The sequence below is a fragment of the Pristiophorus japonicus genome, chromosome 17 (genome assembly GCF_044704955.1).
Source record: "Pristiophorus japonicus isolate sPriJap1 chromosome 17, sPriJap1.hap1, whole genome shotgun sequence".
Lineage (NCBI taxonomy): Eukaryota > Metazoa > Chordata > Chondrichthyes > Pristiophoridae > Pristiophorus > Pristiophorus japonicus.
Window position 1 is genome coordinate 79,317,759 of NC_091993.1, and position 15,584 is coordinate 79,333,342.

General features: G+C 45.6%; 1 protein-coding gene across 7 annotated transcripts in view; it reads left to right on the plus strand.

The window, feature by feature from the left end:
• The window catches only part of pacsin1b (protein kinase C and casein kinase substrate in neurons 1b), a 406,522-nt gene that overhangs the window by 366,385 nt on the left and 24,553 nt on the right, over positions 1 to 15,584 (plus strand). For all 7 annotated transcript variants that reach the window (XM_070858872.1, XM_070858877.1, XM_070858874.1 and 4 more), the window contains one exon: positions 3,067 to 3,187. In XM_070858872.1, the coding sequence (XP_070714973.1) occupies positions 3,067 to 3,187 (121 nt within the window). The remainder of the gene's footprint in view (positions 1 to 3,066; positions 3,188 to 15,584) is intronic.

Genomic DNA, 15,584 nt, shown 5'->3' on the forward strand with positions numbered 1-15,584 from the left:
CTGGAACTAAGTAAAAATTGACTTATATAATTTATGTTGGTGTGTTTGGTGTGAGTACCTTGAACACACATGCAGCCTTATTCTGATGTATGATTTATTCAGAGTCAGAAAAAACCTGGGTGCAGCGACAAAATGAGTTAATTGGAAAAGACGAAACAGCAAATGACCAAATGAAATAGTTTGTTTCTAGAACTGGTATTACAAATAAATCAAAAACAACTTGCATTTATAAAAATGCCTTTAATATAAAGAAATGTCCCGAGGCTTTGCCACAGATTGGATAGTTGGATAAAGGAAAAAGATTTGAAGGGATATGGGAACAGGGTGAGTAAATGCAATTATTATTATTTGATCATATGGAGGGTAAACACTGTGACAGACTGGTTCTGTGATGTAATTTCTATGTATACTTCACAAGTAAGCTTAAGGAAACAGACACTGAGCCAGGAAGGTAGAGATTGAGGTAAGTAGCAAAAATAAATAGAAGAGTCAGGTTTTAAGAAGCTTCTCAAATGTGGCAAGAGAAGAGGTGAAAAGGTTTCAGGGAGGGAGTTAAAATCAGTTAGGACCAAGGCAGATGAAAGCTTTCCCATTAATGATGGGATGAAATAGGGGTGGAGGTGGAGTATTGCACAGGAACAGAGCATTGAGAAGAATATCAGGCTGGAGGCGACATAAAACAGCGTGAAGCCATAGAGGGATTTGCAGGCAGAGGATTTTAAATTTGTGGCCTTGGAGAATAAGGAGCCATTGTAGATCAGTGAGGATGGGAGTGATGAGTGAGCAGAACTTAGTGTGGGACAGGATGCATGCAGGAGTGTTTTGGACAAATTTTAGCTTCTGGAGGGTGGAGTTCAAATAGAGTGTTTGAATAGAGTTTGGAGGTGACTAACAGAAGCAGAGAGGCTGAGGTGAGAGTGGAGGCAGGCAATGTCGCAGAGGTGGAAATAAACAGTCTTGGTGATGGATAGGATATAGGCTAAGTATGTACAATAAATGAGGCATTGGGTGTAATGCACTAATATCTTCGCAATCAACCTAGCCCTGGATGTATTGGGGTTTAGTTCTTGCAAAGAGCAATTTCTGAACAAAATTAAATTAAGGCAAGCACGGAAAATACAGCAGGATGGTTGCCCTTGTCCTTTGCTGCCAACTGGGGCTTCAATGTTCTTTTTTGATTCCCTTAAAGTCCTTCACCATGGCTGTTTTTTTGGGGAGAGGCCAGATGTATTTCTCAAAGAAGGAAAAATCTTTAAAATAATCCAGAGTTGCTTGTGTGCCTCTTAGCGGCTGCCTCAGATTTTTCAAGGTTACTGAGCATATGTGCATTTGCGGTTCCTGAAAGGGGGAGGTAATACAATCATGTATTGCAGGGAGAATACTATATACTTTTAAAATAATTTACTCAAAGCCAAGTGCTTGGGATATTTTCCAAGGGCATTCTGCTGATTAATGACCCCTTTACACTATACATTTCGTGCTGAATTGACAGTGAAGGTGCATAAATGTTAAATCTGAAATTGGCACATTGGTGCCACTTTAGAGACCAATAGGTGGCTCAATAGAGTTAGGAGTAACTCTCTGTCCACTTCACTATAACGGCTGGGAGCTGCCAGTACCAGAAACAAGGGCGTATCATAAAATGATGCATATATACATATCGAAACTACCCTATTTACAAGTGAGACCAGGTCGATAGAATTATGTCAGAAAGTTGATTGACCTACGTGTAGTTGGTGAAGGGACAAGCTCAACTAGGCACTCTGTTTCCCAAACACACACCAGTGTGCCTCAAAGAGATATGTGCTGCATCATGTGTAGCGCATACATAACAGCATTTTTGCTGAAGCAGCTCAAAGTTTTGCAGATATTAAGGGAGTCACTAACTGTGAGCAGTACAAGGCAACTAGCCTTTAAATGAAACCAGGGCATCAGTGATGTTTGTGTAGAATTGGGGCAAATTCTTACATTACCGATGACAACAAATGACAGTCATTAGTGCGTAAACAAGACGACTACTGAAATCAAAAAAATGCTCCTTGCATACCAACCAGGGAACCGAGCTGTCTACAGAATACAGATGAACCAGGTTGTACAAGTGCTACAGCATCCCTGGTAAACCAATTAACATTAAAGCCAATCTAGAAAAACACATGACAGCACTATCTGTGAGATGTTAGCTAGCGTTTGGGAAGATGTATTTTGTCTAGTGGACAATCTTAATGATCCTGCATTGGCACTATGTTGCAGTCTCATAAACTAACTCGCTCTGTCTTAGGATCTCAAGTCTTCCTTCCTTTTACAAACTACAGGCTTTTCTGCAAACTCTTCCAGCTCTGGATTCTTGTGCATACCCTCCAATTTTCTGACTCTGGTCTCCTTTGCATCTTCCTTTCCTCTGGTTCACCTTCAGTAATTCAACCATCTTGGTCCTACACTCTGACAATCTCCTTAAACCACTCCTTTTTGCAACCTTTTCCACCTTCAAAAGCCTACTCGAAACCTATTTTGACCTCCTCATTTTTAAAATTCTAGCTGAAGTTCCTTGGGACGTTTACAGCTTTAAAGAGGTTGTTATAATCAGCTGGGCATCCCCTAACCATGACTTGATTAACATAATTTTCTCTTCCACCCTTGGTGTTCTACGCCATAAGCCTTTTCCCTTTTAGATTTCTCAGTTTTCAAAGAATAAAGATAATTAACCAGAGTAATCCAGTGAAATTGGAGTCCATGGGAAGTGCAAAGATTTTCTTGTGACTGTTGAATCTTGCAAGCCAGATAGAGCCCCATTTAGTATTTCTGCTGGAGGATGATGCCTCAACAGTGTAGTTCTTCCCATTTTCTTTATTCTTCTCTCCCTCCACCCCACCCCCGCAACATTCCATTGTGTTGACTATCAACCTTCGACCAGACTGGGAAAACATTCATAATTAAGCCAAGTGACTCCAACAATGTTATGAATGCAGGGAGAGTATGCAACACTGCAACTGGGAAGCGGGTTTGCTCACTTTAAGTAGTAAATATATTGTATTATTATTTACCATTTATCCATCTGCCCTCTTGTAGCTACGCCAACATCTACCGAGAGCTGGAGCAGGTAATCCGGATCGCAGACACACAGGAGGACCTGAAGTGGTTCAACAGTACACATGGGCCTGGAATGCCAATGAACTGGCCCCAGTTTGAGGTAATATTTTTCATCCTCTTAATATAATTAAAACATTTTTTTGACTAAATATTGTGGTGACCTTGAAGAGCTGTGCCTCACTGCTGAACCCTGCCCTGAGGTACGTTAATTGTGCAAATCTTTGGCTTAATAAAATGTGACAATAGAAAGTAAACTGGAAAGATTTTTGGCAAAGTACAAATATTCAAAGTTATAGAAAACTGTACTGTCAGTTATGTTAATCAGTGACAGTATTTTCTCATGTGAAAATATTTGGTTGTGTCAACATGGCTCAGTGGTAGCACACGTCTCGAAGTCAGAAGATTGTGCAATCAAACCCATCTCAAGGATTTGGGTCAGCCTAGATTATGTGCTTTTCAGTGCAGTACTGAAAAAAACACTGCATTGTCGGTGGTTCCATCTTTGGGATGAAATGTTAAACCTGCCTGCTCGGGTGGATGAACAATCCTCTGGCGCTACTCAAAGAAAGGCCAGCATACATTTCTCAACAAACACCAGCAAATAGATTAACTTGTCATTTATCAAATTATTGCTTTTTGTGAGACTTTGCTGTATGCCTCATAGACAGTCCCTCGAAATCGAGGAAGACTTGCTTCCACTCTAAGGGCTCAAAATTGGCCCACCTCTTTTTTCGGTGCACTCACCAGAGATGTGGTGACTTTGTGAGCTGAAAAGGACACCGACAAAATGTCCCCTGATTTTGGCCTCTGTGTTGCCTCTCCTGGGGCTTGGCGCGGCGTGGCCAGTCAATTGGGGGGCGGAGCTAGGGCCCTGCACCAGAACCAATGCCAGCAGCTCTCCACATGCGCGTTGGAGTGTGTGCGCATGCGCAGTAGCTCCTGCCCCCAGCCTCTGTGTGCGTGCTGCAGGGTGGGACCCGATGTGTCCTGCCCCTATCCCGGGCCGAGTGGCCTCCCGCACCGGCTGGCCCTCTGCCTTCCCAGGCTAGAAGGCCACAACAAGCAGGTTGGTGCGGGGCACAAGCCGGGGCAGCGGGGATGGGGGGGGCGGGGGTGGGGGGGGGCTCCGATCCCGTGGGTGGCCCGATCCCCGACCCCTAGGAAAGACCTGATCCCCAGGTGCTTTTCTGATCCTGGAGGGTCTGATCCCCACCCCGGGAGGTAGGGTTGTTTGTAAGGGGCAGGCTGATGGTGGGTGAGCTTAGGAGGCTGGGAGAACATAAGAATTACGAGCAGGAGATACTTCCATTTTTTATTTGGATATTTTGAAAAAATTATGTAAATATGTTTTGTCTCTTTACTTTTATTTTTGTAGTTTAAGCTTCCATGAATGCTTCTGTTGTCTAGTAAATTAACTTTGCAAAGTTTGTCATATGGTATCCTGTATAGCTGTTTGATCCTATTCACATTCTTTAGTCAAGTCATTAGGTTCTGCTGGCCTCCGATGTACCTACCTGTGCCGATTTCTGAACTCTCCGCAAGGGTTTTCTGTGCGGCCACAAATGGCCACATACTTGTGATCATAATATGGTAGAATTCTTCAATAAGATGGAGAGTGACACAGTTAATTCAGAGACTAGAGTCCTGAACTTAGAGAAAGGTAACTTCGATGGTATGAGACATGAATTGGCTAGGATAGACGGGCGAATGATAAGGGTTGACGGTGGATAGGCAATGGCAGACATTTAAAGATCACATGGATGAACTTCAACAATTGTACATCCCTGTCTGGCGTAAAAATAAAACGGGGAAGGTGGTTCAACCGTGGCTAATGAGGGAAATTAGGAATAGTGTTAAATCCAAGGAAGAGGCCTATAAATTGTCCAGAAAAAGCAGCAAACGTGAGGACTGGGAGAAATTTAGAATTCAGCAGAGGACAAAGGGTTTAATTAGGAGGAGGAAAATAGAGTACGAGAGTAAGCTTGCAGGGAACATAAAAACTGACTGCAAAAGCTTCTATAGATATGTGAAGAGAAAAAGATTAGTGAAGACAAATGTAGGTCCCTTGCAGTCAGAATCAGGTGAATTTATAATGGGGAACAAAGAAATGGCAGACCAATTGAACAAATACTTTGGTTCTGTCTTCACTAAGGAAGACACAAATAACCTTCTGGAAATACTAGGGGACCAAGGGGTCTAGTGAGAAGGGGGAACTGAAGGAAATCCTTTTTAATCAGGAAATAGTGTTGGGGAAATTGATGGGACTGAAGGCCGATAAATCCCCAGGGCCTGATAGTCTGCATCCCAGAGCACTTAAGGAAGTGGCCCTAGAAATAGTGGATGCATTGGTGATCATTTTCCAATGTTCTAAAGACTCTGGATCAGTTCCTATGGACTGGAGGGTAGCTAATGTAACCCCACTTTTTAAAAAAGGAGGGAGAGAGAAAACAGGGAATTATAGACTGGTTAGCCTGACATCGGTAGTGGGGAAAATGTTGCAATTAGTTATTAAAGATGTAATAGCAGCGCATTTGGAAAGCAGTGACAGGATCAGTCCAAGTCAGCATGGATTTATGAAAGGGAAATCATGCTTGACAAATGGAGCAGGGAGGTCTTACTGCAGTTTTCAGGGCCTTGGTGAGGCCACACATTGAATATTGTGTACAATTTTATCTCCTAACCTGTTGCTATTGAGGGAGTGCAGCAAAGGTTCACCAGACTGATTCCCGGGATGGCAGGACTGACTTCTGAAGAAAGACTGGATCGACTAGGCTTATATTCACTGGAATTTAGAAGAATGAGAGGGGATCTCATAGAAACATATAAAATTCTGATGGGATTGGACAGGTTAGATGCAGGAAGAATATTCCCGATGTTGGGGAAGTCCAGAACCAGGGGTCACAGTCTAAGTGTAAGTGGTAAGCCATTTAGGACCGAGATGAGGAGAAACTTATTCACTCAGAGTTGTGAATCTGTGGAATTCTCTACCACAGAAAGTTGTTGAGGTCAGTTCTTTATATATATTCAAAAGGTCGTTAGATGTGGCCCTTACGGTTAAAGGAATCAAGGGGTATGGAGAGAAAGCAGGAATGGGGTAATAAAGTTGCAAAAAATGATCACCCATGATCAATTGAATGGTGGTGCAGTCTCGAATGGCCTACTCCTGCACCTATTTTCTATGTTTCTATACGCTGGCCTAAGTTAATTTGGGATAACTATTAGCTGTCCAAAGTGGCCTAAATGGCCAAAACGGGCGTAGGTGGCTGGTAACGCCTCCTTTTGAAAAAAAACTAAACTAAACGAAACAAAAAAAACTCCTAACTAACTCACTTACACTAGCGCAAATTAAATGTGCAAAATGGGGATTTTTAAGATGTTCCAGAAAAATCAAGTTGCTCCACTACTGGCCAATTTTGAGCCCTAAAGGTGAGTTCTTGGGTGACTGAACAGTCCAATATGAGAATTACAGTCTCTTTCACAGGTGGGACAGACAGTCATTGAAGGAAAGGGTGGGTGGGGGAGTGTGCTTTGCCGCACGCTCCTTCCACTGCCTGCGCTTGCTTTCTGCATGCTCTCGGCGATGAGACTCGAGGTGCTCACGCCCTCCCGGATGCTCTTCCTTCACTTAGGACGGTCTCGGGCCAGGGATTCCCAGATGTCGGTGGGGATGTTGCATTTTATCAAGGAGGTTTTGAGGGTGTCCTTAAAACGTTTCTTCTGCTCACCTCGGGCTTGCTTGCTATGTGGGAGTTCCGAGTAGAGCGCTTGTTTTGGGAGTCTTGTGTCAGGCATGCGAACAATGTGGCCCTCCCAAAAGAGCTGGTTGAGTGTGGTTAGTGCTTCGATGCTGGGGATGTTGGCCTGATTGAGGACACTAACATTGGTCTGTCCTCCCATGGGATTTGCAGGATCTTGCGGAAACATCGTTGGTGGTATTTCTCCAGCGATTTGAGATGTCCGTTGTATATGGTCCCCGTCTCTGAGCCATACAGGAGGGCGGGTATCACTACAGCCCTGTAGACCATAAGCTTGGTGCCAGATTTGAGGGCCTGATCTTCGAACACTTTCTTCCTCAGGCGGCCGAAGGCTGCGCTGGCGCACTGGAGGTGGTGAACCTCGTCATCGATATCTGCCCTTGCTGATAATAGGCTCCCAAGGTATGGAAAGTAGTCCATGTTGTCCAGGGCTGTGTCGTGGATCTTGATGACTGGGGGGGCAGTACTGTGTGGAGGGGTCAGGTTGGTAGAGGACTTTTGTCTTACGGATGTTTAGTGTAAGGCCCATGCTTTCGTACGCCTCAGTGAAGATGTTGACTATGACTTGGAGTTCAGCCTCTGAATGTGCGCCGACGCAAGCGTCGTCCGCTTACTGTAGCTCGACAACAGAGGATGGAGCGGTCTTGGATCTGGCCTGGAGACCACTGGTTCTGTAGTTTAGTTCTACTCCAGAGGGGAGCTTGTTGGGTGTGAGGTGGAGCATTGCAGCGAGGAAGATCGAGAAGAGGGTTGGTGCGATGACTCAGCCCTGCTTGACCCCAGTCCGGACATGGATTGGGTCTGTGGTGGATCCGTTGGTCAGGATCACGGCTTGCATGTCATCGTGGAGCAGGCGGAGGGTGGTGACATACTTTTGGGGGCAGCCGAAATGGAGGAGGACGCTCCATAGGCCCTTGCGGTTGACAGTATCAAAGGCCTTTGTAAGGCCAAAGGCGGCCATGTACGAGGGTTGGTGCTGTTCCCTGCATTTCTCTTGCAATTGTCGCGCCGTAAAGATCATGTCCGTTGTACCACGTAGTGGATGGAATCTGCACTGTGACTCCAGGAGGAGCTCCTCAGCCACAGGTAGAAGACGGTTGAGGAGGATTCTAGCAATGACCTTCCCAGTGGCTGATAACAGGGAGGTTCCTCTGTAGTTGCTGCCGTCGGACTTGTCCCTTTTTTAAAAGGTGGTCACAATTACTGCATCTCTCAGATCTTCCGGCATGTTCTCCTTCTTCCAGATGAGAGAGATGAGGTCATGCATTCGTGCTAATAGTGCCTCTCTGCCATACTTTAGTGCCTCAGTGGGGATTCCATCCGCTCCCGATGCCTTGTTGTTCTTGAGCTGACGGATAGCCTTTTCTACCTTGTGCAGCGCTGGGGTTTTACTGAGATGGTGGCAGGTAGCATGCTGCGGGATGGAAGCGAGAACACTCGTGTCAATGGCAGAGTCTCGGTTAAGGAGATCTTCAAAGTGTTCCTTCCAGCAGGCCCCGACTGCCTCGGTGTCCTTGATGAGCGTCTCCCCGTTCTTGGCCAGCAGTGGGGTGGGGCCTTGGGTGCTTGGGCCATAGGTGGACTTGACTGTGCTGAATAATCCTGGCACATCATGGCTGTTGGCCAGCTGCTGAATCTCCTGTGCTTTATGCAAAACAATAATGACCGCATTTCAGAGATAATTAATTGGCTGTAAAGTGCTTTGGAATATCCTGAGCACATGAAAGGTGTTACATAAATGCAAGTTCTTTTCTTTGATTTCACAATGTTAATGCACAGAGAAAGGAACCTAGAAACACTCCTCAATCACAATATCCCAACAGTTTCTTAAATGATTCCAGGGTTTTCGCCCCTATCATTCTATGTGCTGATCGCCCTTTGTGTGAAGAACTTCATGACATCAGTTTGATACTTACCGTTTACTGATTGGAACCTGTATGCCCTTGTCTTGTATTCCCGTGTCCTGCTGTCATATTTTAGTTTGAAATAGTGTTCTGGATCTACCTTTTTCATAACATTTGACAGCTGGACAAGGCAGTCTTCATTGCATCCTTTCAAAACTGAAATGCCAAGGTTTATTCCATCTTTCCTTATAACGAAGGAAGACACAAATAACCTTCCGATTGTACTGGGGGACAGTAGGTCTAGTGAGAAGGAGGAACTGAAGAATATCCCTATTAGGCGGGAAATTGTGTTGGGGAAGTTGATGGGATTGAAGGCCGATAAATCCCCAGGGCCTGATAGTCTGCATCCCAGAGTACTTATGGAGGTAGCTATAGAAATAGTGGATGTATTGGTGATCATTTTCCAACAGTCTGTCGACTCTGGATCAGTTCCTATGGACTGGAGGGTAGCTAATGTAACGCCACTTTTTAAAAAAGGAGGGAGAGAGAAAACGGGTAATTATCGACTGGTTAGCCTGACATCAATAGTGGGGAAAATGTTGGAATCAATCATTAAGGATGAAATAGCCGCGCATTTGGACAGCAGTGACAGGATTGGACCAAGTCAGCATGGATTTATGAAAGGGAAATCATGCTTGACGAATCTTCTGGAATTTTTTGAGGATGTAACTAGTAGAGTGGACAAGGGAGAACCAGTGGATGTTGTGTATTTGGCTTTCAAAAGGCTTTTGACAAGGTCCCGCACAAGAGATTGGTGTGCAAAATCAAAGCGCATGGTATTGGGGGTAATGTACTGACATGGATAGAGAGCTGGTTAGCAGACAGGAAGCAGAGAGTCGGGATAAATGGGTCCTTTTCAGAATGGCAGGCGGTGACTAGTGGAGTGCTGCAGGGCTCAATGCTGGGACCCCAGCTATTTACAATATACATTAACGATTTAGATGAAGGAATTAAGTGTAATATCTCCAAGTTTGCGGATGACACTAAACTGGGTGGTGGTGTGAGCTGTGAAGAGGACACCAAGGGTGACTTGGACAGGTTAGGTGAGTGGGCAAATGCATGGCAGATGCAGTATAATGTGGATAAATGTGAGGTTACCCATTTTGGGGGCAAAAACATGAAGGCAGAATATTATCTGGATGGCGGCAGATTAGGAAAAGGGTAGGTGCAACGAGACCTGGGTGTCATGGTTCATCAGTCACTGAAAGTGGGCATGCAGGTACAGCAGGCGGTGAAGAAGGCAAATGGTATGCTGGCCTTCATAGCTAGGGGATTTGAGTATAGGAGCAGGGAGGTCTTGCAGCAGTTGTACAGGGCCTTAGTGAGGCCACACCTGGAATATTGTGTACAGTTTTGGTCTCCAAATCTGAGGAAGGACGTTCTTGCTATTGAGGGAGTGCAGCGAAGGTTTACCAGACTGATTCCAGGGATGGCTGGACTGTCATATGAGGAGAGACTGGATCAACTGGGCCTTTATTCTTTGGAGTTAGAAGGATGAGAAGGGATCTCATAGAAACATATAAGATTCTGACGGGACTGGACAGGTTAGATGCGGGAAGAATGTTCCCGATGTTGGGGAAGTCCAGAACCAGGGGTCACAGTCTAAGGATGAGGGGTAAACCATTTAGGACTGAGATGAGGAGAAACTTCTTCACTGAGTTGTTAACCTGTGGAATTCCCTGCCGCAGAGAGTTGTTGATGCCAGTTCATTGGATATATTCAAGAGGGAGTTAGATGTAGCCCTTACGGCTAAGGAGATCAAGGGGTATGGAGAGAAAGGAGGAAAGGGGTCCTGAGGGAATGATCAGCCATGATCTTATTGAATGGCGGTGCAGGCTCGAAGGGCCGAATGGCCTACTCCTGCACCTATTTTCTATGTTTCTATGTTTCTAACTACCCTCCGATGCTGGGGATCAATCTCTCTGAGCTGTCTCCAGGGCTTGAATGCTTTCGTTGGCTTGGTGACCAGAACTAACAGTACTGCAGTTAATGTCTGATCTGAGCACTGACTAAAGCTTAAGCATAGCTTTCTTGAGCTTGGACTGTATTTTGGTTACATACTGTAGTTTTGCCTTCTGCTTACGGTGATTGGATATTTGGAGCTGGATTTTGCCAGCGCTCAGAAGGTGGGTTTGGAGGCAGGTCCGCTGTCAAAATCAAAGATTGACAGCGGGGCGGCATCCCGCTCTGAACCTGCCTCTGTGTGAGTTTCCCAAGTGCTGGGTCTGGCTGTGCTTTACTAAGCGGTGGGTGAGCCAATTGAAATAGTTAAGAGTGTGTTTAAAGGTAGTTGAACAGCATTTTACTACCTACTAACAACTTTTTCACGGGGTTCACGTCACTCTAGGATCACGTCAGGTAAGTAGGTCGGGTATTCAACAACTCTCCATTGCTTTGAATAGGTGACAGCTGCAAAAGTGGTACAAAAGCTCTAATTTCACAGCTGATCACTTTCCAATCTGAGCAGCTGGAGCCTTTAGGATTTGGAAGAGACTTTCCAGCTTTAGGAAGGTTGCAAATGTTTGGAGTCTATCCAGTGTTACCTCCTTGGATCAACCTCTCTCTCCATTGACTGACAGATTGCTTATGTCATCTCAAATTCAGCTGCCATCTATTCCAGCAGCATCAGTGCCCTTTAAAAAAAAATCTCACCTTGTTCCTTCGAATCCCACCACCATCAGTCCCAACACTAGCATCACCAACAACAACACCAACCTTCTCCGCAATCATCTGATGCTGCACAGCACACGGATTATCAGGACATGACCACATTCCTGCCCAGGAGGCTAGGGATGACCTCAACATGGCCACATTTATTTCACTTGACGCTGTACACCCTGACTGCCACACTCCAATACCATAATGCATTCCTACAATGCCCAATCCATTCCTTTCACACTCATGACCATTGAAGGGGGTACCATTGTGTCTCACTATTCACTACAACTCACTAAGCCACTTCCAAAGGAGCATACAAAGGGGCCAAAATTACCCCTTTCTATATGGCCTCTGGCCGCCTGAAAGCGGCAGCCATGGGTCAGTGCGGGATGGCCGCCATTTAAAAAATGTTCCTTCTTCGGGTTTGGAGCAGTGTAGGGGACCGCACCGTCGTTGCCCCCAACAGCTTTTTGTGTCGGTACACTTTCTGTGGCTTGGCGGCATGGCCACCATTAAAGGGGAGATGGAGCTACCGGTAATGCCATGTTATTTTTTTATTTGTTGGCCGACAGCCAGGTCAGGCCAACAATTATGGTCGCGGGTTCGGCCGGGTCACCAACAGGCAGTCTGACACCCCCTCTTGGGTACCAGGCTGCTGGCCCGGCCGAAACCCTTCCTCGTGGCTCACTTTTTGCCACTAAAGTGGCTGCAGAGTTCACAGTGGCCCTCCCCTTTAACTTGCTGCGTATGGGCCCCATCGATACCAAGTATTTTTCAGTACCTTGTGAAACTGCCCAGTCTTCATGTGAGCCTTGGCAATGTGTTGGCAAGCCATTGAAATGGGGGCAAGGATACAGGGGTGCACGGGTGGTTGGGGGAAGGAGAGAGGGAGATCACAGCCAGACCTGCTCCTCCTCCTCTTGACACTTCCAGCGATCAGAAACAGGAATCCTGGCTGTTTGTTCTATTTATCCCTCCCCTAACACACAGCTACTCTGTCCCATTTATTTCAAATAGTAACACTGAACTGGCAAATCTCCCATGAAAAGTTTTGAATGGAATGGGCTTAGAAGTTTGAGATTTGTATCATTTAGTGCTCATTCATTTACTATTGGATCATTTCCTCATGGATGTTTCATGTCGTAATACAAGTTACAGCCATTTTATTAATACTTGGGCTTGTGTAGAAATAGATCAACCAATTTCACATGATCTGTTAATAACCAGGCTTTAACAAATCTTATGGTGCATTCATATTGTACCAGTAGCATTTTAAATAACTCACTTTTAGAATTGTGGAATTCTCTACCACAGAAAATTGTTGAGGCCAGTTCGTTAGATATATTCAAAAGGGAGTTAGATGTGGCCCTTACTGTTAAAGGGATCAAGGGGTATGGAGAAAAAGCAGGAATGAGGTACTGAAGTTGCATGATCAGCCATGATCCTATTGAATGGTGGTGCAGGCTTGAAGGGCCGAATGGCCAACTCCTGCACCTATTTTCTATGTTTCTAATTACTATGGAGTAGCGCCTTGCTGGAAAATGCATGTGTCGACATTGGTTGGGGTCGGGTCAGCTCTGATAATTCTGCTCGAATAGCCTGTCAGCATTGATTTAGTCATTGGGCAAAGTACCAGAGAGTGACCAGTGCTGGTGGGACTGTATTGCAGGAGATGTCTGTGCCTTCAGGAAAGGAGAAGAAGTGTGAGGGAGAATATCCTACAAATGTTGCTATTGCAAACTCAGGTATTCAGTCGATGCCTTCTCTGTCGATACCTTCTCTGTTTCAGTGACTTCAGTCATTCTCATAAACAGTCCAGGGCAAGTTACTTTTACAACGCTCTATAATCTTCATAGGCAGTCCCTCGGTATCAAGGAAGACTTGCTTCCACTCTTAACATGAGTTCTTAGGTGGCTGTACAGTCCAATACGAGAATCACAGGTGGGGCAGATAGTTGTTGAGGGAAGGGGTGGGTGAGACTGATTTGCCGCACGCTCTGTCCGCTGCCTGCGCTTGATTTCTGCATGCTCTTGTCGACGAGACTATAGCTCAGCATAAGCCAGGGGCATAACTATAGCATCCCTTTGTGATTTGCATCAGATATTCTTATCTTTCACATGTATGATCCTTCAATCCCCTTGAAGATAGGCCAAGCAAACACTTGACAGAAATCATTAAACTGCTTTATTTCATAGTGAGTGAACATGGAGGAACAGTTATGATCAGATTTATTTAGTTCAATCAGTACAGCGAGTCTTAATAGTATGAAAATAAGGAACACATTATACTTCCTTGCATCAATGAGTTTACTCGATTTGATTTAAACAAACTAATGTCAAACACCCATGACATTGTATGCTTCTTGCAGCCGCCTTTTGGGTCTCACCGCTTTAGTGCATCCTGTTTCAAAAGTCTGCCTCCCTGTTTCTATTTTGTGTATCTTGCTGTTCACAACCACGATAAAAGATCAAAGCCTTTTCAATATTATAGGTGTGAGGTGTATATCCATTACTGAAATAAACTCACAAATTGCTTATTATTTATAGTCTGAGGAAGGATAAAAAAATGTGTTTCTTCGTGTTGTGTATCGGTAAAGCATGCACTCCCATATTCCGCCACCAGGGAGCTCATCCCCTGAAATCCCAAGGGCTCCCAGCATCCCTTGGGAGCATTGTATATAAGCTGGCCCCTAAGGCCTGTTCCTCACTCTGGAGTGTCTTATTAAAGACTGAGGTCACTGTTACTTTAACCTCCCTGTGTGCAGCCTCATCTGTGTTAGGAACACAATAACTGGTGACGAGAATACGAATCCAACGCAAAGATGCAGCAAACTGTGGGCATCCTGGTGAAATTCTCAGAGCGTGAGGACTGGGAAGCCTGTGTCGAACGGCTAGACCAGTACTTTGTAGCCAACGAGCTGGACGGAGAAGGAAGCGCTGCAAAAAGGAGAGCGGTCCTCCTCACAGTCTGCGGGGCACCGACCTACAGCCTCATGAAGAATCTTCTGGCTCCGATGAAACCCACAGATAAGTCGTATGAGGAGCTGTGTACACTGGTTCGGGAGCATCTTAACCCGAGGGAGAGCGTGCTGATGGCGAGGTATCGGTTCTACACGTGCCAGCGATCTGAAGGTCTGGAAGTGGTGAGCTACGTCGCCGAGCTAAGGCGACTTGCAGGACAATGTGAGTTTGATGGTTACCTGGAGCAAATGCTCAGAGACTTTTTTGTACTGGGCATTGGCCACGAGACCATCCTACGAAAACTTTTGACTGTAGAGACACCGACCCTCAGTAAGGCCATTGCGATAGCACAGGCATTTATGTCCACCAGTGATAACACCAAACAAATCTCTCAGCACACAAGTGCGAGCAATGTTCATAAATTAACTCGAACTGTGTTTGCGAGCAGAAATGTACAGGGCAAAACCCATGAGTCTGCAACTGCCAGCAGGCCTCAGGTGACTCAGATGACAGAGTCCCCAACAAAGGATGAATGCAAGGCAATTCGCACCTTGCTCAAAGGGTATGTTTGCAAGAGCTGTGGTACAATGGGGCACCTATAACGAGCTTGCAAACGAGCAGCAAGCTCTGCAAAACCTGCTAACCACCACGTGGCAGAGGAAGTGCGATCCACGGTGGATCAAAGCAATTTCAAGCCTCAGAGAGAGGAGGCAGATGCTGAAGTACACAGGGTGCACACATTTTCGACGAAATGTCCACCTATAATGCTAAACATAAAATTGAATGTCTTACCTGTAGCCATGGAACTGGACACTGGCGCTAGCCAATCCATCATGAGTAAAAAGATGTTTGAGAGACTGTGGTGCAACAAAGGCATTCAGACCAGCCCTGAGCCCCATCCACACGAAACTGAGAACGTATACCAAAGAGATTATCACTGTCCTGGGCAGCGCCATGGTCAAGGTCACCTATGAGGGCACGGTGCACGAACTGCCACTCTGGATTGTTCTGGGCGATGGCCCCACACTGCTTGGAAGGAGCTGGCTGGGCAAAATTCGCTGGAACTGGGATGACATCCGAGCACTATCACATGTCGATGAGGCCTCATGCACCCAGGTTCTTAACAAATTTCCTTCCCTTTTTGAGCTAGGCATTGGAAACTTTTCCAGGGCAAAGGTGCGGATCCACTTGGTCCCAGAGGCACAACCCATTCACCACAA